Source organism: Anser cygnoides, chromosome 7 (genome assembly GCF_040182565.1).
Source record: "Anser cygnoides isolate HZ-2024a breed goose chromosome 7, Taihu_goose_T2T_genome, whole genome shotgun sequence".
Taxonomy (NCBI): Eukaryota; Metazoa; Chordata; class Aves; order Anseriformes; family Anatidae; genus Anser; species Anser cygnoides.
In genome coordinates this window covers 6,615,691-6,642,882 of record NC_089879.1, presented here as the reverse complement: position 1 = coordinate 6,642,882, position 27,192 = coordinate 6,615,691, and the positions used below count along the sequence as shown (strand labels likewise).

Below are 27,192 nucleotides of genomic sequence, written 5' to 3'. Positions count from 1 at the left end.
AGATAAGGCAAATGTTATGCCAGAAAATTATAATAAAGAATTTTTATACCAAACCATGAATCAGGTGAGGGATTTATATCAACAGTTGTGGGTGAAGTTTTTCAATTCATGACACATCCCTTGAGGGAGACACAGAACACAAGAATGCAGGAAGGATCTCATTTTAATTCAGGCGTGTCTCCTGCATATCTGTATTTAATAAGTACAGTGCTCTCTGAAGCAGAAGATTGGAGCCATAACCAGAAAGCATACAATCACTTGAACATGCTTGTAGAAGTTGTAACTGAGGGAACAAATAGGCTAATGAGTTTATTTATATTATAAGCAGATAATCACCAGGTATGATGCACTTCTGCACTTGGACGAAATTCTGCCTAGCATTCATTGGAACAGACTAAAATGTGGTCAGCACAAAAGCACAGCAGAAGCTGTGGCCATTACCAAGATACAACAGTGAACCCCCTTGGGACGACGATAGATACACACTTTTTCCATTAGATAATTTAAAGAGAACTTCAAGGCAACCGCAGGCATGCAGCAGTCAAAACCATGTACCTTGAACAACGTGGGCTATGCAAGGAACTGGGAACAGCAGGTGCCTACTCAATACTAAACAAAATTCATCTAAGAAGAAGAACCAAGCAGGCCTGTTTTCCTGCTGCTCTTGCACAGCTAGGACAGGTCTTGCCTGTCAAGTTCTGCTCCCAGCTACTCTGATGAGAAAAGTTCAAGTATCAGCAGGCCATGGCTGGCAACACAGAGAGCCAAAATGGAAATCTTGACGTATGCACACGCAGTGCTACGTGGTACCTGCTCAAAGGTTTTGCTTTGTCTTATCCATACAGGGAACCTAAGTCAGGCATCTTAAAAAAATGGGCAATTTTAACACTGCATGCCCTAACCTACTTCATGTGTGAGGCACACGTCACTGCTCAGCCGTATCTGCCACAGGAACAAGTCACTCTGAAGATAAGATGTGAATTTGCAGTACATCAGCTATTCCATGGGAATTGTCCCTGCAGACTCTTTTTGGGCATACGCTCACAGATAACTTACTTCAGAGTCACGAGGTGCTTCTATGGGACAGCAACATGAACCTAATCACACGCACCACCTCACCTCTTCAGCAGCAAACTCACGGCTCTGCATCTTGTATTTCGAAGAGGTGCTCTTGTCCTGACACAGGATAACATCTTCTGCCCATCCCGGGATGGACGTTTACGGATTGCTCTCCGTACAAAACCATTCAATTTGCTGACAGATGGCAGCCAACAAGTAACTCACCTGCTGCCCACAAGAGGAACTGGCGATAACCCAGGTCATCTCGGAAAGTTTGTCTTAAGGAATGATTAGCTGAAACACAACACTAAAGAGACAGTAAGTGCTTTTATTAAATTTGTTTTGATGCCATCATTAGGAGACTCAACTTTCCTGTTCTGTGCTAATTAGACCAGCCGGCAGAAGCGCAGAAAGAGAAACATCAATCAAGGGCATCTGGAGCACCTCAGGAACAGACAGAGACAGCCAGAAGGGATTTCTGAGTGCTCATTGCCTACGAAGTTTTGGAATCCCCTTAAACCAGTCATTCAAGTTAGGTCAACATACACGGATTTAATCCTTCCAGCCCCTCTAGCAAAGTGCAAAGTACAAAGTACTTTGTCAGGGAGCTTTCAACTGAGGCCAAATCAGCAGGTTTGTCTCTAACGCAGGAACCTCCTGAGCCTCCTGACAGATGCTGAGACTTCCCCTCACACGTGACTCTGCTCCCCATTCAAAGGCAGCACATTTTACTAATAAAAATGAATTTACATTCTCAAACCTTTTTCTGTAACCATCGGTACAAAAATACCTTGTCAGGCCTGTATCACACCAACCTGTGGTATAAAAAGTAATATCCTATTGGACAACACACCTTCCTCTGTGCTGTAATTACTAAGAAAATGACACCTACCAAAGCCTACCCTGGTACACACCTTCCACGACTGCCATTTTATCCTAAGTTTGCAAGGCTACTAAAAAAAATCGTTGTTTATCCAGAATTCAAAGGCTGCAGTGCTACAAGCGCAGTACCCTCGATGCAACTGTCTCGGACCAAGTTACGGTGGAGACCAGCAAGATCAGCGAGATACCCATAGCCCTTCCATGGAGGAAAGAACCTTCTCCTCTATCAGCTACAGAATATTTCAAAGTAAATCTACAGAAGGCAAATCCCCGACTCTGCCTACAGTCTCCGCTATCTTACCTAGCGATAAAAGATTCAGTAGGACTTCCATTTCCTTTCACAAAAGACATACTAGCTATGGACTGGGATCAGAGATTGTGCTGAGAAGCTGCCTGACGGGACACGACTACGTGCTGTAGTGCTGACCTGATCTGCGTGCATCTGCCTGGCACAGCGACTCCACCCTCCCGGCTCGCACTTGGCCAAAGGCAGAGCAGGGATGGCTGCGCCTCACGGCAGTGAGGCACCGTGTCTGCTCGCGCCCCTTCATGACACTGTCTTATTCATAAGAGCACCTTCTCAGCTTTCCACGCTCAGGAAAGTGCTGGAGCACTACAGTTAAGATTTCAAACAATCAGAATAGCCCAAGTTGGGAGGGACCCACAAGGATCTTCGAGTCCAACTCCTGGACAGCACCACCCAAAAATCAGACCCTATGTCTTGAGAGCGTTCTCCAAACACTTCTTGAACTCCAGCAGGCTCAGTGCCATGACCCCTGCCCTGGGGAGCCTGTCCCAGTGCCCGACTACCCTCTCTGTGAAGAACCTTTTCCTGATATCCAGCCTGAACGGCCCCGCTACAGCTCTATGCCGTTCCCTCAGGTCCTGTCGCTGTCAGCATTTCCTTGGGGTTGTCATCATACACATGAAAAGCATTGATCTGCCACTCAGAACTTGCCTCTGTAGTTTTTTGTTTGTTTCTGTTTTTTTTTGTTTGGTTGATTGGTTGGGTTTTGTTTGTACACATGTAGAAAGGAAATGATCATTTTAAAAGGCATGAATGTGACTGATCAAAGAGCAGGAGTCAAACTGTTGCTTGAATGTAGTCGGTTCACTAACACTCAACTGCAGAAAGGTGTCAAGGAAATCCAACTCTAGAAGAGCTGAGTACTTATCTACATGGACTTCTTTGTTCGTGCCAAACACCCTCTTGCCCATATCCTACCATCACAGTAGTCAGCAGTATGAAATTAAGTACTACAGCCTTCAAAATCAACAACTGAAATTCGTCTAAAAATAGTTTAATGTAGCAAGTTTGGCTATAGAACCAGTGCAACATAAAGAGGACACCCATCGTATAACCAACTTTACTGCTTAATCTTAACAGAGTAAGCTACAGATGCAACGGATTTACCACAAGTTATTTGGTTAAATTAAATACTGCAGTTAGGATCATGCTGTTCATAATTGTGGCTTTACAGTACCAATGCTTAAGTTGGCTGAGTTAGTTTTACTGTAAAATGCAAGTTTACAGAGAAACAAATAATTTAGTATAGTATGTTGTATTCCGTTTCATGCTCCGTCACAATGATAAAGTCTTAGACAAACAATATTTCAGCATTATGTGAATAATGCCAAAACATACAGAAATTTTAATGCCAGATTTACAACATAATACAGTGCTTAACAAACAGATTTCTTGTGTACGTTGGCCAAGTGAGAATGCTACACAGGACTGAGAAGCATCCAAACGCTACTCATAGTGCGTATGAAGTGAACCACGCCGACAGGAATGCTTTACCTTCTGAAGGAATTATTCTCCTAGAAGATTGTGTCCCGAGCATAACGCAACACAAAATGAATGTAAAACCCTTGCCTCAGCCATGAAGCAAGAGCACTCACTATATGATACTTAAAAACTTAAACCAGTAAAACACTTCAAAAACAGGAAGAAGAGTTGTAATCTCTCGACAATGACGACAGAACTTGATTACTGTACTATGTGAACGGCCATGAAGCTGTAAACAAACTCCAACCAAATTTGGTTAATGCATCTACTCTTAACCCAAGAACACTGTCATTGCAGCACAGAGTGGTTTGTAAAGCTAAGGACGCTACCAGAGGTTTTATTTTTGTTTAAAGCCAAAACTGATAAAAACCTGGAAGCTGGCAGATCATTTTTTGTTCCCTACTAGTGTTCATCAACTTCTCCACTGGGTACTGCAGCAAAATTTTTCAAAACACCTGTTTCTGTCTAACGCTGCTTCAACTGAAGTAGCTGGTAGCAAAGTTGAAACAAACGCTCTGAGCATTTGAAAATCCGTACTCAGAGTGGTTTGCTTTTCTACTGTTAGGTACGGGGTTAGACTGCTGGCATTGTTCTACACGGAAAAGAAGACACTAACGTATTCATTTTTACTTTTACAAGAAAAACTTCCTCAAAATTAAATCAGCTTTGCAAGCATGCAAAGAAATATATAGGTAAATCAGACTGGGGTCCCAATCAGACTGTCAAATTGCAACAATGTCCTTTTCCTTCTCTTTTTTTGCTCCAAATTAAATGCATTGCCAGAGTAGTTGGTGTGAAACTGATGGAACTAAACTCATTTACGTGAAGTCTGGTTACAAAGCAGAAAGAAAATGAAACTTTGTCCCTGCCGCTTCTGTTTTTTTTATTATTAATATTTTTCCTGCATTTTGTAATGTAACACATGCAAGCAATAAAAGGGTTTCTGGTGTCTGTGGTGTGTTTTTCCCCCCAACAGGCTTAAGAGTTGTGCAAGACAAAACTGAATAAACTTTTGCTTCAGTTCAGAAAGGCTTTATATTACCAACTTATTTCTTTTCATAACTAAAGATGATAAAAATAAATCCATACTAATAGAAAAACAGTCAAACTGCTCTTTCAAGTACATTTCTCCCCTCATAAAGGAATTGCATTAGCCATATACGGATTAAAACCCATGTCACAATCATTAGCATTTAGACCTTAGGTCCAGATCTCCCAGCACTGGACTCAGCTGGACTTCCAGCTGAGTTTACACAAGACTGGAAGCAGGAGGCTGATAGGTACATGTGCATGCATTACACCACTCTCGAACTCCCTGATTCCTACTATAACCACTATCACACCCCCATCGTGTCCCTGAAGCAGAAGTAGTGGCACAGGAACCACAAAGTGATCTTGGACGGGTGCCATCATTCAGTTATCAGGTGCAAAGCTGGTTTCTGCTGACAGAGATGCACTTTGCAGACCTACTAGCCTGGAGAATTTTGTCCACAATCCACGCTAAAAAAAAATTAGCCTTGGCAGCTAATATTTCTACATAACACAGCATAAAATACAATTTAGTATTTCCTTTAGTCTCAAATTCACATCTCAAACTGTTGCAATTATGGAAGCCAATGAAAAGTTAGAGAGGGGTTTTTACAAGAGTTGGTCCCAGCATTAGACACTAATACATACGAAAAATGAAAAGGGACAAACTTCCAAGACACTATTAGTGATGGTAAGAGGTTCAACTTTTCTTCTTTCCTTCTGAAATTCACCTCCTATCAATACAAGAGAGAAAAGTGCAACTTTGCAGCGTGTTTGTTCACATCAAGTTTTTCCTCAAGAACACATTTTGCAGTAACAAAGTATGGTCTATAAAGTTGCAAAGTGCACAAGCTGAAGGCACAGAGTACAAACACATAGGAAAACAGAGTTCAAAGTAACAAGTAACAAATAAAGAAAAAAGAAAAACCTGGAATTTAAAACTCCCTGACAGAAGATACATTTATATGGGACCAACTCTTAAAAGGTGACAACTTTTACACTAATGAACAAATACTGCAAAATAATGAAACTTTATTCTTATTATTTAAGTAAAAGATCCAGAAAATACCTTGAAGTTTAAAAACTAATACACTGACGTGTTAACTAGTTTTAAGAATGTCCTTAATATTAAGAAAAGAGTGCAAAAAAGGTTCTTCCATTCTAACGCTTTTGGAAGCTGCTGATTTTGGCTGCCCATTCCCACTTTGAAAGGATTATTTTTCAAGGTGCGTTCCTCACAATAATCGCAGAGCATGAACTTGTTGAGAGACTAGACCAAGGAAACATGTCTTTCAAAGTCATCCCAATTATAGCAGCAACTGACATTTTATCATATAAAGAAGAAAGTCCAAAACTCTTCTTTGAGGCATAGTTCGTGTCAGAGCTTGAGTATCAGCAGTTGCCAAAGGAGGCTCCAGTTACCTCCTGTGCTCCTCCAGTGTCTGTTCTGGCTAGGAATAGAAGCTGATCCAGTATATTCACTATCTGTACCCTCTGGAGCTTGCACAAGTTGATGAGCCATCTGAAATCACATAAAAAAATTGAAGATATTCTCTTATTAAAAATCCGCTCTACGTCCTTTGTCCCCTTACCCAAACAATTCTAAAAACAGCATTGCCTGCAAAACACTAACAGTGGAGCCTGAAGATGATATACCAAGCAAACAGCCATTCATTCATTTCAGGTTATAATAAGCATTCACAATAGAACCGTATGACATTTATGGCAGGAAATAAAGCAAACATACTCTGCTGAAAGGACAGGAAGAAACTTGGTGGAAAGTGTACAATAAAATGAACTGAAGTTAACAGCACCAGGAATAGACACTATTATCCAAACCTGAAGGCTATTTAAGGACAAGCAGTCAAATGCTAGAGGCCACACAGCCAGCTAGCTGCATGCAGAGGTACAGCCCCCGAGATCTCACCACCCTGAGGAACCCAGAGGTCTGCCCATATGCTCAAGCTGGGGGGGGACTGCAACACACTGGAGGGCAGGGTTAGAAGCCACATTCAGTGCAGGTCTGCATTGTTCTGCTCCCAGTTTGTTCGGAAACACTGAACTTCACTGCACCCAGAACAGACCTCTGCAGAACTACATCTGGCAGATACCCATTGAACATCCCTCGATTTCATCTTAACGCTCTGAGAAGACTCCAGAGCACTGCATCTTTCTTGTTACAGGTTTCCTTGAGATGCTTGACTTTGGGCAAGACTTTCCTCGACTGTCGGGCAAGACAGACACAATCCTCACTGAAGCCAACAAATAAAGCCACAACTACCACTTGTAAGCTGCTTACAAAACCTATTATTCTAACATAAAAGGAAACTAGATTTGTTACAGAGTACAAGCAGCACAGTTCAAAAGGAATACTTAGTAGAGAAACACGCAGACAGAGAAATATCCTCTCTTCTTGCTCGGTGGGAAGAACTATAACCAGAGCTGGTACAGTAACAGAGTAGGAGATTCATACTTACTGTAAGTTAACTCTTCTCCAGCTCTCTTGCGTGACTGGTCACCTCTAGGAAAGAGGAAGAAGAGAGAGATGTTTACTTGAAAAAAGGAAAATGGTAACAAAATACCTCAGCACAACCATCAACTTCTCATGGACTTTTAAAAACAGAAAGTAAACACGGTAGCAATAATACATGACTGCAGGATTCTCAATTTACTGAACAGAAATACTAGCTAATTTTATTTAGTTAATTAGTACAGACAGGAAGTTCAACTTTATAGAATAATATTTTTACCAAATGAAGATGAGAAAGTGCTCATACACACTGTGGTCTTGTCATGCATAAAGTTGTCTTCTTTAGTTCTATAAGGTTTGGTTGAGAAATTTGTTTTATATTTAAAATTCTGTGTCTATCAGCCTAAAACAGTAAGATACGCTTGAAAACCCAACAGTCAGACTAAGTAAGTCCAAGCTGACAGCATTCCCTCTCCAAGCAGGATATTTCAATAACCAGATTTGTATATATACATGTTGACAGCATTCCTCCTGAAAACCCAAAGCAAAATTCCTATCCATTTGGGAAAAAAAGAACACCACTCCTTTTATTCTTATGCACACAAACTCTTAAGGCTGGAAAATCTTGCTCCTTCACAAGTTTCTTATGATGACAGATATACTGCTGAAACTGTTGTAAAAAGAAGAGAGGCTCTGATATATTTTCATCACAGTAGTTATAATTTCACATTTATCTGCTGGAAACTGGTTGAAATTGGGGATTCTAATAATACGAAGCGTTCTTCCTCTAAAACCACTCTTAAGGTGATAGACCTGCTGTGTATGCCTTGATTAAGGTCTTTCACAGGAGAAATACCACTGGGTGACTGGCTTGCGTTCCCATTTTTTGCAGCAATCGTTTATAATAGTGCTGACCAGCTGACTATTTCAACTAGAGCCTGACAGGCCATTAATGCTGGAGACACCTCACTGTGCTGTATTCCTCATGGTTATTGTTGTAGGAAATGCAGCAGTGAAGACATCACCATTTTTTGACACAATTATGGAAGAGCGAATATTTCTTGCTAACCCAGAAGAGTACAAAGGAGCATGCCAAGTCTGTTAAAAAGAAAAACAACCCTTTTATACATACGTACATATAAATCTATATGTAGAAATATAACCTTATCATTTATAACCTTTCAGAATTTTCTATATTTCTGAACATGGAAGGAGGCTTATTACATCTTGAAATACATTTCAAGGCAAAATGCATTTCAAATATCACTGCAAAATGCCACACAACAAATATATTAACTGTACTTCAGTTTTAACTTTTACTGGTGACAGACTGTACTTTAACTCTTTAAACACCCTCCAGGCTTACAAGAATACACCAACTCCCTGACAATACAGCTACATATAGAATATTGTGCAAAAACACGTTCACCACAGACTAAATGCAGTCAGTTATTCTACTGCAATGTCGTATTTTGCATTGTCTATTTAATAAATTGAAAGCAAGCCACACAGAAAGAGCAGTTGCACCACTAGGGTGGGCCAGTTTTCTAAACCTACAAGCCACATCAACACTCTTCACGTGGCCAATAACTGGAAGGTCACATACTGCAGAAAGCCAGAAGGACAGGAACTAAGACTCTGCAAACAACACGTGACACAGAAACCTTCACTTAGTTCTTCCCTGTATGACCATCCTCAAGCCTTAATCTCTTCTGTGTCCCCACCTACTGTACATGACACAAGGCAGAAAGTTTCCTATGGATTTGCAATGGTTCCAGTGCTACACAATTACTTTCCTGCATAAAACAGGAGTTACTTAACTGCTTCTGAGGATCCCTCCAAGTCTCTTAACAGGACAGCACCCCGGAGGGTGCATTCGCAATGTCCAGTACTGTTCCTACCACCTTTCCTATCTTTTCACACTGTACCCTTCCCACAGTACCAGTCAAAGAACTTTCCAATCAAGCTGACAAGCCCGTCTTTATTTCCAAGTACCTAGGGAAAAGAAGTTTTTGAAACTGATCATTTTTTGTGGATACGTGCTGTTATTACTTGGAATTCCATTCTGAATTCTCTATAAAATGTGAAACTGGTGAAATGCAGTTGTAAACAGAATTATGTCATCTACAGAATTAAAAAGGTTGAAAAATACATGAAACTAAAATGTCCCTTTTTTATTTTCTTGTGCATCGTGTTCCTTTGTCAGCATTATACATCTGCTCAGTTTCAAACCATCTCAAACTTGTACTTCCTGGACCAAATGCTCTGCATTTCACAGCTCTTATGGCTTTGTTTTCAGTACCCTATCTCACGCACATCCATACAAAAAAACTTTTTTCTCAAGAAAAGGTCAGTAAACAAAAGCAGTTTTCTCTCTTCTACCTTATAAAGAGTGCACTGACAATGCTATTTTTATTTGGGTCAGTAGTGCAGTTTTGAAGCTCACTGATTCACTATGCTTTGAAGAGAGAGAGCCTTAGATGACCTTAGAGGAAAACTACACAAGAGCATGAAATCCAGGACTACATCTAACAGGAAACATATCCACATCAAGTAGGTGTTCAAACTACAAGACAAGGTTCTCAGTGTTTCACAGGTAAAGCGAAGAAAGTTGTGTGGTTTTCACACAAATTAAACTACCAGGAACTGAGCATGATAGCTTCCCCGGCCTGATCTTGGTTTGTCAGACTACTGCCAAAGCAGTACACAACTGTGGTAATTGTGCTCTGCTCTCACCAAGCCAGACTGATAAGAGCACACAGTAACCGGCACAGCCCACACTGAACAAGATAGGTAAGGAAAATTTTCTACTGTCTCTTACTGTTTGTTCGTCCCCCAATTCAAAGCTCAGTCAGAAGAGAAATTCTCATTTAAACTAAATACCTGGCCTGTACAAATAGCTCTGAAGGTAGAAGAAGAAATCATCAACTTAATAACATTGGGAAACATCATCAAAAAGTCAGCTCAGAAAATAAACAGCCAACGTAAAAGGCTGAATGAGACCATGACCGTGCATTAGAAATGCAATCAAAGCACAAGGAAGCATGAACTGTTAAGTAATCTGTTTCATGAAAATATTTTTAAGATTTCTGATCTTCTAACTTTTGGTTCTATCTGCAGGGTTGGTAGTGCTCAAAACATGTAGAATTAGGCCATATTTTAGATACTGAGCTTTGAAGGTTCCTTATTAAATATTAAAGTAATTCTTCAAAATTTTTATGTGTATCCATTCTTACTATTTCAGCACTCACCATCACAATTGTTACAGAAGACTATTAATTATTAATAATTATTATTACCTAGCAAATCCATTCTGCATAAGTTCTCTTTGAAGTTTCTGGTCTTGAGCAGCATATTCTTGAAGCTCAGATTCCACTGCAGGGGGCAGAATGTTTGGGATGAATTTAGAAAATAAAGCTGGTGCCATCTGTACCCATTCTGTAAGAAGAAGGAAAACCAACAAAAAAACATGTGGAAGGAGATCATTTGTGAAAATTTTGCTGTTTGTAAAAAATTAGTAGCAAATTTATTAAGTACTTTTGTTCTGTTTTAAATAACTTTTGCGATTTTGAATTAATAAACAACAGGTCTTAAAGCAGAACATATATTCAGACTGTTACAATCAGATATTTACATGTAGATAAAGGAATTTCTTTGTGTCATCAACTTCACTATCAAACCGAAATTCACTTCTTGCTGCGTCTCTCCAGGCCTGCTGAATATTTGGATGCTCTCAGAGAGGCACTGCAGATGCAAACTCACCTTGAAAAATAGATTATTTGCAGCATTTTACTCTGGGAAGGAGATTCTCCGAACTTGCACCACTCCTCCCTGAGCCTTACCTTCTGGGAAGCACAGTAATAACACCATACAACCCTGCTTCTCCATCCCCCACTTCAGATGAATCAGTGCGATTCTTTCACTGATCTTCCAAAGCTTAGATGAACACTTGTTAATACTCATTATATAATTTTAACTTGTATGAGTTCAGCTTCAGGATAGCAAATGTGATTTAATCTCACCACAACAAACATTGTCTTACAGAAGCAAGATTCGTTACATTCGTTTACCTTAAAGCCTCTTCAAGGCAGATAAGAAACACAGAAGACTGAACAAAGGATGAAAACAGGGTTTATAGCAACCGTGTAAGAAGTTCTGAGAAAAAACCCATACTCTTCAAGTATTTCTAAACCTAAATTTTCCAGAGGTTGTAGCACTTATCTTAAACTGCATCTTTACATAGTAAAAAAAGGGGTACTTTTAAGTACATTGGCTAAGGCACATTGTAAGTTTTTATCCAATTCCCACACATGGTTGCTTGGTTAATGCCAAGCTTCAACAGTCTTTCATCAGCAAACTCACAAAGTAATGATTACTAGTGTATAGGTGGTTTAAACAACAACAACAAAATGCACTAACCTCCCTCATCATGATAGCAGTGCTTGATAACAAAATAACCATACAGACTTGAAACAGCACTTTTCATCTTATACAATACAGTAAAAAATAAAAATAAAATCCTTAACAACTCCTTCAACAGCTGTGTTCCTAAAAAGAAAAGGAAAAATTACAGAGCAATTCCTGAAGAGATGATTGTGCACATCTCTGTAGGCCCGCTGAGAAGTGTTGCTTTGTGCAACTGAATTCAGCCGAGAGAGAAGACATGCTAAGAGTGGGTGAATTTCTCCATTTCCATTACCCTTTTTGTTCTTCATAGAATGGTATCGATGGGAACTTAAAGATCATCTAGTTCAATGCTCCCTGCCACGGGCACTAATGTCACCCACTAGATCAGGTTGCCCAGGGCCCCATCCAACCAGGCCAGGGATGGGGCAGCCACAGCTTCTCTGGGCAACCCATTCCAGTGCCTCACCACCCTCAGAGTAAAGAATTTCTTCCTAATATCTAATCTGAATCTACTCTCCTTCAGTTTAAAGCTGTCACCACTTGCCCTATCACTGCACCCCCTGACAAAGAGACCCTCCCCAGCTTTCCTGTAGGCCGCCTTTAGGTACTGGCAGGCCACTGTAATGTCTCCCCAAAGCCTTCTCTTCTCCAGGCTGGACAACCCCAACTCTCATCCTGGCTTCACAGGAGAGGTGCCCCAGTCCTTTGATCATCCTTCTCAGAGGCTGAAGAATTTGAGGAGCAGGTAATTAGAGTAAACGTGTACCTGTTTAAGCAATAAAGTCAATTACCTGGGTCTTCCTACCCAGCTGTTGAAAGCAGATTTCACAAGCTGTTGGAACAACCTTTATACTCAAAGACCTTACAGACATAAGGCAACTATTCAAAATCTGATTAGGCTCATGACACCAAATCAAACTAGTATCTGCCTGTGAAGTAAACAAGCAAGACAGGGATCATCTGAAATGGATAAGACCACCACCCATAACATTAAGTGCAGTACAACACAACCCCATGGGACTGCTTTCAAAAGAAACCATACTTTCATAATTACTTATATACCCTTCCTTTGTTTGACATTGAACAGTGTATAAAAATAAAAGAAATACCATGATAAAAATAGTAGGATGTTAATTTTGTTGTGAAAAATAACCTTGCCTAGTAAAAGTGATTTATCCATGCATTTTGTAAATGGAGGGTCCACCGCATTCCTGTGTTGCATAAATGCTAAAGATTGCTCTACAAAAAAACGAGGTTTTTGTGAAGCTTTCCCATCCCCTTTTCTATTTCTATAAACGGGGACTCCAAAACAAAAATAGACTGAAGCTGGGACACTGCAGTACTATAAACAAAACAAAAAAAAAATAGAAAGAAAGGGAAGGAGATCTAATTTGCTTAAGTTTTTTTTTGATTGATTTTTGTTTTTGAAAGATGTAGAAAAGAGAAACATTTTGATTCTGAAGTTTCAGAAGATGACCAAAGCATTTCCTTTCCAATTCTCAGGGGCAGATAGTGATTGACAGCAAGACTGCAGTACATCATTAGAGAATGAAAAATCATTTCAACATTGTTAGAACAATACATCTTACTTTTACAAGCTGAACTGCCATTTCAGCATGGAAATCAAATTCACAGCAAGCTTCAGGTACCATTTATTTATGGACATTTTGAACATTTCCTGCGTTGCTAAACTCTGTACAAATGTAGGCTAGAGCTCTGCTCTGTTCTCCAAGTATTACAGAATGAAGGATTTGTGTACAAAATTGATTAAAATCTGCAACACGTCTTTGCTGTCAATAGAATTGTTGCACAAGACATCCATGATGGATGTCCAGGAGTTAAATTAAGCTCCTGCATGAAATAATACCAGTGAAATAATGGCTTCACAGAAGAAACTGTCATTCATCTTACATCAAAGATCCGGCCTTTTGAAGGAGCAGCTCACAACAACTCCCACCATTTCAATACATAAACTTCTGCCATAATTGACCCATTTTGAAGCCCGCCTTATCTCTACAGAGCACAACAAATAGGTCTTCCCATTATCTTCAGAACAGAGGATTTTTGCTGTTGTTTCCCCAACGCTGCCCACCACACGTGATTTCAGTACCCACATGGTTGGTTATCAGGCCACCTGGTGCAGGTCACAGAGATGGGCAGCAAGAATTGGGTCCCCTTTACACAGCCCAACTAAGCACAACAACGGACAGAATACAACACCTTTGCATGTTAAATATACATTAGATAATTAGCAGCTGCATTCATATTTAGTGAAACATGTATGAACCACAGTACTGACAGACAAAGATTTTCTTTTTTACCTGGTCTTAGTGTATACAGGCCTTTTACAATGTTTGCCATGGTTGACGGAGTTATTTGAAACGGTGTTGACTGAGCTTCCAAAAGTAAAGCTGAAATAAAATTAAGGGAAGTATAATTAGCCATCTTTCTAATAAATACTAGGGTCTTACTCATATTTTTATGTAAAAGAAATACAGTAATTGTGCTTTTTGTTGTTGTTATCAGATGTCCTCAAAGGAAAGAGCCAGGTATCTGATTGACAACTTCATTCTCAAGGGTAATAAAACAATCACCTTCATACAGAAGTACTCTGTTCATATAAAGTAAAGAATGAAAGAATAAGTTACTTCACATTTTCACCTTTTCAGAGAGATAGCAGGAGCTGTGAGGAAAAACCAAGCAAGCAATGGCTTTAAGTATTCAGATACAGAACAGAAGTAAACAAATTTATTTTTAGAAGCACTCTTATACTGAGAGCGTGGTAAACACCTGGAGATTCGCACAAATCCCCGCGTTGTATTATTTACCAGCTTGCCTATAAAACTAAGGCTGGATTGAAAGCCTATGAATGAAGTACAAGCAGTATAGAAAATACGCAGAAATTAAATAACAAAGTTGTTTGTTCTTTTATTTAAAAGTGACCGTTTCTGTTTCATTCTTGGTATCCCCTGTAGTAAACACTGCATTAATTGCATCTTCCTCTAGTGGAAAAAACTGTCAGCAGCACGTTTGGTGTTTATATGATGCTATTCAAACATTTATACTGCATTGTATTTGTTTAAGGTACGTACTTACATCTGAATTATAAAAACACACACAAAAATAAAAACCAATATGGTTTGAACCAACTGCTGCCTCCCAATTTTTATGCCTCTCTGAAGCATCTGAGCAGTATATAAACCCTTCTGTACCCGGTATGCAAAGAAGAAAAGACAGTTACAAATCTTCCTAAAGGGCATCTCTTGTGCTTACACACTAGAGACTCTGGTTTTCACACTTCAGAGCTTCTCCAGTTCTATTTTCTGTACCTGCCACTACAGTACTTAGCACAAAAAGAAAAATCTTCGATACTGTTTTTCTCCTTCTGAAACTGTGCAAGTGGCTCATGAAAGAGATTACCAAAGGAAGTATTTTTTCTAAGCTCTCATCCCAAGTAATCAAAGTTGTTATATTTAACCATTACAGATTAATTTATTTTACACAGAACTAGAAGTGCTTGCTCCTTTCAGCTGAAGCCTTGATGGGTGAGGGTCTGTGATTTGTTTTATAATGATGTATTTACAGCCTATTTCCCAAAGATTCTCCAAGCAGCCTTCTGGCAGCCAAGAAAGTTACATTAAAAATGTGCTAATGCTTTGTAAGGAAGACACGTAGACACTCATGCACAATCCATACAATGCATATATACAAACACACATATTTGATTAACTTCACTACAAGCTTCACCAGTAGATCTGTAAAGTATCCAGAGAACTGTACATTTGTTCTTCACGTACAGACTGCAAATTATGTTCTAAAACTACAACAACTTGCTTAAAATAAGCCTCAGAATTAATACTGACTCTGGACCACAAAGTCAGTTAAACAACACTTGAATTTTTTAAAAGAGGTTAAGAAACAATTAAATGAACATAGCCTCTTGCTTCTATTTCTGTTCAACTGAGAACTGTGCTTTCCAGTAGCATCCAAGTTCTAACTAGCAAAGGCAATTGAAAAAGACTTCAGAAGCTGTAATTGTTTATGTACAAGACATACTGTGGGAGAGAAAAAAGCTATTCAGAATTGCTCTGGGCACAAACCCAAGCATTAAAGGAAGCTTTACAACCACATAACCAACTAGAGGGCACCTGACTGCTTCGATACCCCAGAGCAAAAGGAAAATTGCAGGCCATACATATTCCACGTATGGACGAAACCATAGCTATGGCGCCTATACCACGACCACACTTTTACATGTACTATCATCTTTCTTTTTTCATATATATATATATATATATTTTTTTTTTTTTTAATAATATTGGAAAAAGTAGGCAGAGAAAAGAAAATATGGCATATCAAAGACAGGAGATGACGATCACACCAGACTGACTGCCCCCCTCTTTCCTCTCAGCCTGTAGTCCTGGGGACACACTAGGGCTGCAGGATGCTCCACCTGTTCTTCCTCCCTTCCAGAAGGGGAAAGTCCCTGCAGCCACCTGTACGTACACTCTCACATGTGGTCCTTTTACATGTTCAAGTCGCTGACCAACAGATTTAATTGTGTAATAGTTTAAGAGGACAGTCTGCACTGTACAAATAGCTCACCATTATAAACATGCAATAGTGTTTGCCAATTTATTTTAAGCTAATATTCACCCACAAAACTAATTTCAATTGCAATCCTATCAGATAATGTGTGAACAGACATATTTGCAAAACAAAGCAAGTAAAGAGTAATGAGCAGCCACTTGTTTCTATTCTAGATTGCTGACCATGTCACCCAGCATTATGAAGGGATTTCATGAACAAAAAAACAAAAAAAAAATCAGTGGATGGATTTACCTGGAGATCAATCCTACAGAAATATCTTCACCGCTTTATTGCAGCTTTGAAAAATCAAGATTTCTCGTCTTCGTTTCTGGCAACTGCTTACACCACATGCCACAAATCAGGTTTAAATTGCTCCCTCCTTCCTGATTTACGGTCATAAGTACATCATGATAGCATCGTACTCAGCAAAAGTACAAAGTACTGGCATATATTTAACGTTTCTCAATAGAAAAAGGAAAGCTAAAAGAATATGCTACTCATTACACCGTACAACACAAACTGCCACAGAGTCGCAGGCTGACTGAGGTGGGCAGGGACCTCTGGGTCCCTCTGGTCCCCCCCTGCCCCAGCAGGGCCACGTCCAGGCGGCTTTAGGAGATCTCCAAGGTGACCCCATGGCCTCTCTGACAACCTGTGCCAGGGCTCAGCCACCCGCACAGCACAGACGGGCTTCCTGATGTCCAGACGGAACCTCCTGGGCTCCAGCTGGTGCCCACAGCCTCTTGTCCCGGCACTGGGCAGCACTGAAAACAGCCTGGCTCCATCTCATTGAATCCTCTCAAACAGGGGGGGAAGGCTGTAGCCCAGCCAACACCTTTTCCAAAAGCTTGATACACCAATACCTGAAGGATGAGTAACAGTACTGCTAGGACGGGTATTTTCAGAGTGATTTCTGTAAGAAGGAGTAAGAAACCAAATCTTTCTGGATAGATCTGAAAAATGCAGGTTGAAGGAGTAAAGGGTAAATGCACGGATGAAGTGAAACTTCTTTGCACAGATATTTGTCTTCAGCTTTGCAACGAAACCTAACCAATTCCTACCCAAACTTTTAATCTTGTATTATTTCTTAAGAAGCTGTGCCAGTCACACTGAAGTTAGCAACGTCATTTTACAGCCTTACGCTTACAAAAGACCGTCAGATACAAAAGCTTTGACTCCTGCTTTTTTTTTTTTTATTTAGCAATTAATGAGACTCCCCAAAACCGAAGCTGCAGACTCCTTCAAACTCCTGCCAGGAGCTCCACCTGTGGCACCCAAAGACAGAATCACACCAAACCTCAGATGAATGACAGCGATAATGACACCGTGATACAATCTGACCACCTCCGCAGTGTTTATGAACTAAGATCGCATTTTACAGACTAAGTAACCAATATGTAAAGAAGTTAATTACCCTGCAAATAGTCTTGAAAATTACTCATGGCAGAATCAAAGAAGAGAAGTGTGGGTTCCCATGATGAAATGCTTTGAGTGCAGGAAAGTACAAGATGCTTTGAAACACCGTTAGGCTGATGGAAGACAATAGCCTTAATGGCCTCAGGATTTTTTCTGAGGAACAGTGGAGGAACTGCATGGGAGTAAGCAAGGTGTGAGCCTGCAGCACTTCACGTACCCTGCAATGACCGAGTTACTCCCCTACTCCATAGTAATGCTGATGTAGCCTGTCCCTTAATGAAGGTTTAAGCTACTTCATAATTATGGTAGGGTACCTGGGGCAAGACCGAGGACCCCAATAATTACAGGAGTAGCAGATGATACACTACAAGTTCAAACTCACTTGTTCATAACTCAAGGTTTACTTGCAAAAAAAAAAACCTAAAAGTTAACTGTTTAAAAAAAAAAGTCTCTTTCCACATTTCTTTCAAAACAGCTATTTCATTTGGCAAACATAATTTTTCCTGGGAGAGCGTTAGCTGTGTGTTAGCTCACAAGATCTTTCCTCCCTTTGCAGTAATCTAACAGAACTTCAAAACAAGATATTCGAATAAATCATACTTAAGTGTGGCTTAGGCAGATGTGTTCCAAATTGTAATTATTTAACCATGCTCTTAAAATTATAAAGTCTTCAGAAGTAGAACTGATTGCTTAACAAAGCTGTGAAAGAAAAATTCATTAAGGAGGTTTTTATCCTATCGTACAAACTGTGCTCTAGTACCTCTAGTCATTCTAATAGGTATATAACACTTATGTTATTTTGCAGAATAACAGCTCTGATATTCCCACAGAACTTGAGCCCTTACACAAACGTACGTGAGAAATACAGAGAGGCACTAGCAAGGGAGCTATTGCCAGCGCTAAGTTTAAACAAGGCTTACCTGGCATTTTTGCCCTTCGGAATATCATCAGAACACACAAAGTCAAATCAATAGCATAACAAATTACCTTTCTGTCAGCCAAATCATATCGGGTCCATCTGACCACATGTACCCTTCTACTTCACCTCGATGATGTCATTCACCTTGGCTTCTGAATCCCCGTCTTTAATCCCAAACCCCGTCGTCCATGCAAAGCATTTGGCTTCACCATGCCAAATGCAATGAAACAGGAAGGGAAGTGCTGTGACTGGAGTCCCCAGCGTGTGGATGTGGGTGGTTGGCTTGTGTTTGGTTTGTTGTCGGCTGGCTTGTGTTTTGTTTCGTACACCTGCTGCCTGGTTTCCTACTGAATTAACTAATGAAGCTTGATCACGTATTACCTTTTCATTGCTTTAACCCCCGCACAATTTAATAGCATAGTTCAGTTGGTAGGGACCTACAAAGACCATCGAGTCCAACTGCCTGACCTCTTCAGGGCTAAGCAAAAGTTAGCCCTTATGATCTAATTAAGGGCATTATCATATCATCATTATTATTGTACACGTTAACCACCGATCTAGAATTTTAAAAGCCTTCTGCATGAAAGTGACCTTCCGTCTGGCTTAACGCTCACATTTGCAGTTACATCAAATCCCTCCTGATGCTGCATTTGTATTCTCTTTTAAAAGGAACTAAAATAAGTTCTTATCAACTTAAATGCTTCAAAAGTCTGAAATACATTAAAATGTAGGAGAGAGAAAAACATAAAAAATTAGATTTATAACTAAGAATTTGCCACTAGGCATTTTAATGAAGCCACAGATTACTTTTAAAATATTCATTATATAGCCCAAAAGCTTTATTAAATATCTAATAAAAATGCTACAAACTAAAACTTTCGAGTCTTAATCGCATGGAAAATATTCAGCGTTGTAACAAGAATAAATATGAAAAACAAAGCTATAAATGGAGAAATGTAGACCTTTGGTTTTCTGTAAGTGGAGAGGTGATATTTTCCATGTTGACAATTTTATGCAGACTTATTGAAATGCAAACGTTATTCCTATTCTTTTACCAAGGAGCCAGGTTAAACATGACAGCCATTTCTTGAGAATAAAATTTTTGATTAAAAAATTTCCTTGCTTTGTGGCGCTGCAACTTAATCATCATGAAACAAGAAAAATAAGAAACGCATCTGCAACTTTCTAAAATAACTTGGTATTTCAAGTGCAAGTTTAGTTCAGTGACAGAATTTGTATTTAGATTAAGCATTACTTAAAGAATCTGAGGGTGTTTTATAATGCTTGGTAGCAGTACCGGTGTGGTTACACTACAATTACCTAGCCCTGTCAAATCCCAATACCATTTCAGCACAGCTCTTACCACCCTTAAACTGGTGAGAGTGTTGTTCTCATTTACTCCACCGGGTCTGCAGAGCACAGCGGGTATAGAAAAGATTAGTAGCTAAATAACTTTATCTATATTGCCCCGGAGAATGCAGAGGTACCCTCTGAGGTCAAAGAACAGGCTGACATTAACCTGTCAATTCAACGTTTTCATGGAGGAATGGCTGATTATCCCACAACAGCAGAGCCACAGCACACTGGGACAGAAATAGAACATACCTGCAGCTAATTTTCACTGTCAACCGTCTGTCTACCAGTATTTGGAAGGAAGAGTATGGGAGCTTTTCAAGAAGAATTCCAAAATAAATTGTCTCTGGAAATGTATTTATACACACATACTGCTTTAAGGTTTTATAATGGAAATTTGGAATGGAAGCGATGGGATTACACTGTTTGCATACATAGAATAAACTAGGAATTAAACATTGTGAACCAAATCACAATCCTGTAGATGCATAAAAAATTAAAGTGGCTTCCAGCAAATAATGCAACAATAAATGCATCCCTTCACCACACCTCAAGAAGGACCTTTGGTTTTGTGTTACAGAAAAACCCCAAATCTCATAGAATCTACTGTCAAAAGCTGATGGATCAACAGCCTTATAGCTGGGGAAAAAAAGTGAATTAGCTTTTTGTTGTAGAGGAATTCTAACAGACACCACCCATTGGAGTCTAGTACAAATACACTGGAATGGATCGGTATTTTCTGCTAGTGCTCCAATACCTTCCTTCATTTTTAAGGCCCTTGGGAAGGAATTTTCTCATCTCATTTCATCTATTGAGACACCCAGGCTGACTCTTCAGCAAGTCACTCCACAGGCAAGTATTTCTCCTTTTTTTCCTTTCTTTCTGTTTCAAAAAAAACGATCATTTTATTTTTCCCTATCAAACTTAAAAAGCAAGAAATATAGTTTTATGAAGGTGTCAGACTGAGGTTGTGCAGATCCTCTTCTTGTATTGATTTCTCCACACAGAAAAAAGTAAAGCAGCGTCTAGGGGCAGAGCAACATCTGGCATATTACAGAAGGAAAGAGCCTCAGCAATGAAGTGGGGTTTCTGTGGTTTATTTTTTTTTTTTAATATACCATACTGCTTCTGCCATCACAGTAGTCACTCCGTGTCTCTGAGAGCAAAATAATAGTGAATTCAAATGCTTGGGGCACACTCCACGTTAGTGCTTTAGTGCAGGTTAGAAACGTACTTCTGAAGCAAACTCACTCACTGTCCCCACTTACTGCTCCTCGGTTCGTACGACAGAGCTGCCTTGGAGCACAGTAATTTAATTCTTTTTTATGTAAGATTAACCAGATGTGTTCAAACTGCCAAATGGCATTCTGTCCACAGGAACGGGTATTAGCAAGCCTGAGATAACACTCTCCAGAATGCACATCAACATGAACAATGAGTCCTCAACACCAAAATATTGGTGTTTCACACTCTCGATCTTATCCTTTTATACCATGCCACCTGTTAATTAATATTGATATTGTCTAAATTGTGCAAAGAAACTTTCAGTTCTTCCTAGTGTAAAAATACTGATATAAAAAGGCTGTGAGCAATGGTTTCTGTAAGAACCAGAAAAATACAGTGTTCCCCCTATTTTCAGGGGATTTTCTGTCCTGTTTGTGGGTCAGGGTGATGAAAGGCTGTTTCTTTCATGCAGGCCATTTGAGATTGATATCAAAATGGAGGGAAAAAAAAAAAAGAAATGCCAGCTAAAGGAGGGGAAAAGTCAACTAATCCATCTTGTTCTTGTCTAGTTGCCAAAGGGTGAAGCACAGGGAATAAATAAATAAAAAAAAACAACACACGAACCTAAGCCCTGTGTTATCTCTTGTAGCTGTACAGGCTACAAACCTGGCATCAGTCACGGTCCTTCTCTCAGCCTTCTGCACTGCTGCTCTCCCGGGCTATTCACAAACAACGCTAGATATGGAATGTAATGGTGCAAGGCGTTATGCCACGGCAGTAAGCAGCCAAAGAGATAAGGGTCCCTTGCTTCACTGATGGTAACAGGTTTCTGGAGGTCAACAATACACATCTGTTAGCAACCTAGGTGTACATGTGCTGGCACACCCTCCCTGCGTACCCACAGCATAAACACGCAAGTCTCTGCCAGGCAAACGCCTTCCCTGCTACGTTCATCAATGCCCAACAGTTACAGCCTCATTCATCGTCTGTCATTTTGTACCGAATTTGTACCTGTTGCAACCAAACAGGACAACTGCACAACTTCATCATCAGAAAGCTGTTAGGAGCCTTTTTCAACTTTCAGGTGAACTCTTCTGGTACCTCTCAGAAAGCAACAATAGAAATATCTATCCTACCATCTTTTTTAAAGGATTTTTTTTTTTTTTTGGCAACATAAATGGCCCTTCTCTTGAACCATACCTCCAAAAACAACAAATTAAAAAAAAATAAGAAAATGGAGCAGCAGTTTTCCCTTCATTTTAGCTGAATCTCAGTGACATAAGTGTGTGTGTGCACGCCTCTTTAGTTTCTGGAAAGGGAACAGGGGCAATTCAAACTCTTACAAGTGGGAACCAACTCATCTATCCACCAAGCAGAAACTACAGCGCACTGTTAACAGATAGCTTCTTTCATCTGTTAAGGAACAAGCCTGTTTTGGGCACCCACCTTGAGATCTCCAAAAAGAGAAGAACAGCAGCTACTTACAACCACGCTCTGTCACTGAATTTTACCTGTTGCAAGTACTAGAAATAGAGAGTTTCAGGAGCTGTTACCTATTTTCAGCACATTTAAAGTTTGCAATAATTCCAGACACAAGAACAATCAGGCAGGGTGTTTCCAGGGCACTAAGATTTCAGTTCAGGAAACCCACTTATGTAGTCAGTGACATAAGGACACAGTCGAACAGTGGCATAAGGACAGGAACACACTCAGTTCTGGAATTTTACTGCTTACAGCAATCTGATGCAGGGATCTAGAAGGAACACAGACAACATTCTCCTCCACTCCTTCCTCACTGACAAGTAGGCATTATCTGCTTTTTTATTTTTAAACATTTTAAACGTTCTTGTAAATAAGATGCTGTATCTTTGCTTGTTACATTCACTTGAGTGGTTCTGCACATGAGAACGTCTCCCAAGCCATTTCATACAGCAGTCTTAGCAGCAAGAGCCAGCTACAGACTTCAAAAGGAAAGTCATCAGGTTATTTTCATTTAGTTCCTATGTATCCACTTTAATTTGAAGAGCACTGACCTGATAAACATGTGCAAGTGCAAAATTATTTCATAAAAACACAACTGTGTTCATGGATCTGCATATTATGTAATTGTTCATATATTTACTTTAGCTGCTCAGAAATGCTCTATTTTTTTTTCTTAGTATTTCCTCCAGCCACACAGCACAAGGACTAGGACCTACCAAGCGCCTGAGCAGCATCAAGCATTAAGAACAGATCTAAGAAGACTTTCCCCTCTACTTCAAATTTTAAAAAAGTGTCAGGAGAGAAGTTTTACTGATATAAAATGAAGCTGAAATTTACTTACAATCCTTCCTGAACAACTTCACATGGAAACGCCAGCTTCCAGGCTGACCGAATGACAAGATGTTACAAACAAAAACCCCCACCTATGAAAAACCCAGCAACGGTTTCAAGAGCAAGAGCAGATATTCTCTTCCTCTAAGCCTAGATCACAAACTGATAAAACTTTTTCTTAGAAAAAAAAAAAACAGAGGGAAGGCACGCTTCTTCATGCTGAAGTGGCAGCCACATCATCCTTAAGAAACACCCCCAGAATTTGATTTTTGGACATAGACCTCAAACTCCTGGATTTTAATTTCCTAAACATACCCATTCAAAACCTTAATTTTTTTCTTCAGAATACACTAGCACTTTTTTGTTGACGCAAATCTACATCCAATTGCAAAAGATTGTATCACGCATATTGAAAATTACATCTGAAAGTAAAGTCACAAAACCCTGATATATATCTTATTTCAGAGCTCTCTCACTTCTGGAAATGAAGGTAATCATCTCTTTTCTGGTAGGAATTTCATGCTAGAACAGCTGAGAAAATAATGCAGCCAGAATTTGTCATCAACTCAAAAGTACTGTATTATGTGCTGTGTATCTTCAATTATTTCGTAGAAGTCTGCTAACAAGTTTGGAATGGTATTTCGGCATACTTTAACTCAATTTAAAGAGCCTATTATTCAATATTTAACCAAGTCAGATTACAATTAAGAGTTTATACAAGTCCTAAGAGTAAAACCAATAACTAAATAACTTAGCTTTAATAAGTTGAAAGACTAAAATGAAATTCAAGCACAGTGCTTATTAAATAATACTCTGCATACACAGCAACGCAGCAGGTGAGAGTTTGTTTTCATTTTTCAATTTCTCCTTTAATTTTAATTCTGTAACTATCACAGAGATGGGAACAGTGTATCAGATTTCGCCCCCCCCCCCACCATAACCATAGGTCTTTTCCTTTCATTGCAACAGATTATCTGTAATTTCTATTGGATTCTTGTATTACAATTCCCAGGAAACTAACTGCATAGCAACACACATCTGACATTACTTAGTCAAATCTTCAGGACATAAAAGCGTGACCTTTGCTTTCCTCATCAAAAAATCCCACTAATATTTTCACTGCCTGGAACGCATACGTGCTAAAATTAAATCTAGCAGCATCAGTTGCATTTTCCATGGTTCCGCTGGAGGAATCATCTCACCAGGTTTCATGATACTGTTAAACATCTTCGGCCCTAAATAAAACATCAGGTGATAGGTGGGCGTTCCTCATCGACCTGCCATTTCCTAGGTGATCTGATGATGCCTAAAAGCTTTCTGTAGGAGACTTTTCCAGATGGCAAGAACAAGACGGCATTAAACTGCTCATTCTTCATTCTAGTGTGCCAGGTTCCCCAACCTTGTTCACCCACCCCTCTCCCAGGATAGCAGGTCACACGGGCCCTAAAAAATACAGCAAAGATTTTTTCCCCAAGTCCTTCACTCAAAGAAGGACATTACTGGTCAAATAAAGTGAAAGATAAAATAAAACTTGACTCTTAGCACTCATCGTTTGGTATTTTCTACTCGCATTAACACACTGTCTCAGCTGAGAAGCTGCTCTCAGCATTATGCAGTTCACCAACTACCTCGGAGCACACCATGGCAACAACCCCAATGACAGAACAGTTCTTGGGCCAAGCACGTTCTTAATGATCTCTCTCATTATTTTGATATTGAAATTAAGAAGTGACAGCATAACTAGCATTTTATTGTCTTTCTGCTTATGTCATAACCTCAGGACATATGGAAAACATACTGGTCTCCCTCAAATACTCAAGCAACCCTGACTTCACACAAAATATTTTAAAAATAAAACAGTTGGTATGTGCCATATTTGTTCACGTGGTATATCAGAAGTTACTAATTTGGTAATGAAGGCTTAATTTTAATACACTTAATTTTCAACTCATAATGAAAAACAAAACAGAAAAAAACAGCCTTCCTTCCTATGACTTCAAAAGGAATTTGTATTTAAGCCCTCTAACCGTTTGCCATTCTCTCTCTGTTTGCTGTAGATTTCTGCAATATGTGAAACCACTGCAGTTTTCCAGACTCCCATTATAAGAAAAATTCAATAAGCTTACTTACGCATTAGGTTGTAAATGTGCTTTTCTGCAACATGTTCCGTAAACAGCTTTATAAGGTCATCTTTTAAGTCTCTGTTAAGCTTGGTTTCTATGTAAAATTTATTCTGGAAAATAAGACAGAAGTTTTCAAGATTGTTTCTCATAATACAAAATAAAGTTAAACTTCCCCCCTGAATAAAATAGCTCAAAATTTAAAAACCATTGAACATTTGACCTGCAAAGTGCTTCCTTGGTGCCTGCGTTTATATTGCATAGAACAGTCCTGTACAACAAAAGCCATGAATTTAAAATTAACCATGCATGCAGTACTACTGACATTAATAATTACCTACAGATGTGCTTTTTTTTTTTTATATATATCTACTGATATTCCTCCGTATTAAGTAAGAGGAATCTGTAGAAAAACACATAATTTTAGAACACTATAGAAGCTGTAATACCAAAATAGGGCTAGATATCATGTTTATAACAAAAAAAAAACTTTTTTTTTTTTTTACCAATGTCTAAAAGTGATTAAGCCATTAAAATAGGTACGTTACAGTAATAAATCATCAGTACAGCTATCCACTTCTGTTGCTCATTTATAATCCCAGAGGACACACACATAGAATGAGTGAACTGCAGAAATAAGCGATATATACAAGCCCGTACAAAACTAACCTACATTAAAAATTTGGGGATTCAATTTTCTTGGCCCACTCATCATTAATAAATTCATCTCCTTAGCCCTCAGAGGAAATTCTATTCATGAGTTCCTTGAGGGACTTTAAATCTAATGTACTACTCGGTGCTACTCCTCAACTCCAAGCCTGCAATTAATAGAAAGATTTGTTGCCTGTATTTTATTTATAAGTGAATTTTAAATAACTAAAAAAAAGTAGTTGTTTCAAGGTAGATCTCCTATCATTTCAGTACTGACATGAAAATAGACCAACTGAATTCATCTGGACAACTTTCATTATAAAGAGGTGCATATAGATGTTAACAGAAAACCAACTTCCTCAGAAATTCTGTACTGGAACACATAATAGATTTATTGGGAGAGAACATCTTAACCGTCAGAGCAATCATTACATTTTCTGTAAAATCCATACTGGTAGGCATTAACAAAACTATAAACATAGCATAATGAACTTTGCATGCAGGAACCACTCACATTTTCAAGGCAAGCATTCAGCATCGTTTTTTGGTTTTGGATTGGTTTGGGCTTGTTTTTGTTTATTTTGTGGGTTTTTTGTTTGGGTGGTTAGTGGCTTGTTTGTTTGGGTTTGGTTGTTTGTTTTTCTAACCTTTCATGAAAACTGAACCAGTTAGAAGAAAGGCAGTCCTAACAGACTAACTTCATCTGTAATTTTTTCTTTTGGTCAACGGTTAATTGTTACTGCAACCCAAATTCACAGTAACAGAAGAAGTTCTCCTCCACGTTTTCTAGGAAGTGTTAAGCTACACACTGTACTTCGGTCCTTCACCAGACCTGCCTCCCTATAAAGCACTTCTACCTCCAGCTTCCTGACTTTGTGCCACCGGGCAGCCACCAGCTACCGATCTCAACCAGAACGGGACAGGACCAAACTAATTCATCTTACGAGGTGAGCTGACAGACGAGATGCAC

The 27,192-nt window shown here is 39.3% G+C and overlaps 1 protein-coding gene across 2 annotated transcripts in view; it reads right to left on the bottom strand.

The window, feature by feature from the left end:
* Positions 1 to 3,226: 3,226 nt before the first annotated feature.
* Positions 3,227 to 27,192, bottom strand: part of CACUL1 (CDK2 associated cullin domain 1) — a 48,724-nt gene continuing 24,758 nt past the window's right edge. For both annotated transcript variants that reach the window (XM_048069302.2, XM_067000285.1), the window contains 5 exons: positions 25,582 to 25,684; positions 13,958 to 14,047; positions 10,529 to 10,667; positions 7,237 to 7,280; positions 3,227 to 6,281 (listed from right to left, as the gene is read on the bottom strand). In XM_048069302.2, the coding sequence (XP_047925259.2) occupies positions 6,241 to 6,281; positions 7,237 to 7,280; positions 10,529 to 10,667; positions 13,958 to 14,047; positions 25,582 to 25,684 (417 nt within the window). In that variant the 3' untranslated portion in view covers positions 3,227 to 6,240. The remainder of the gene's footprint in view (positions 6,282 to 7,236; positions 7,281 to 10,528; positions 10,668 to 13,957; positions 14,048 to 25,581; positions 25,685 to 27,192) is intronic.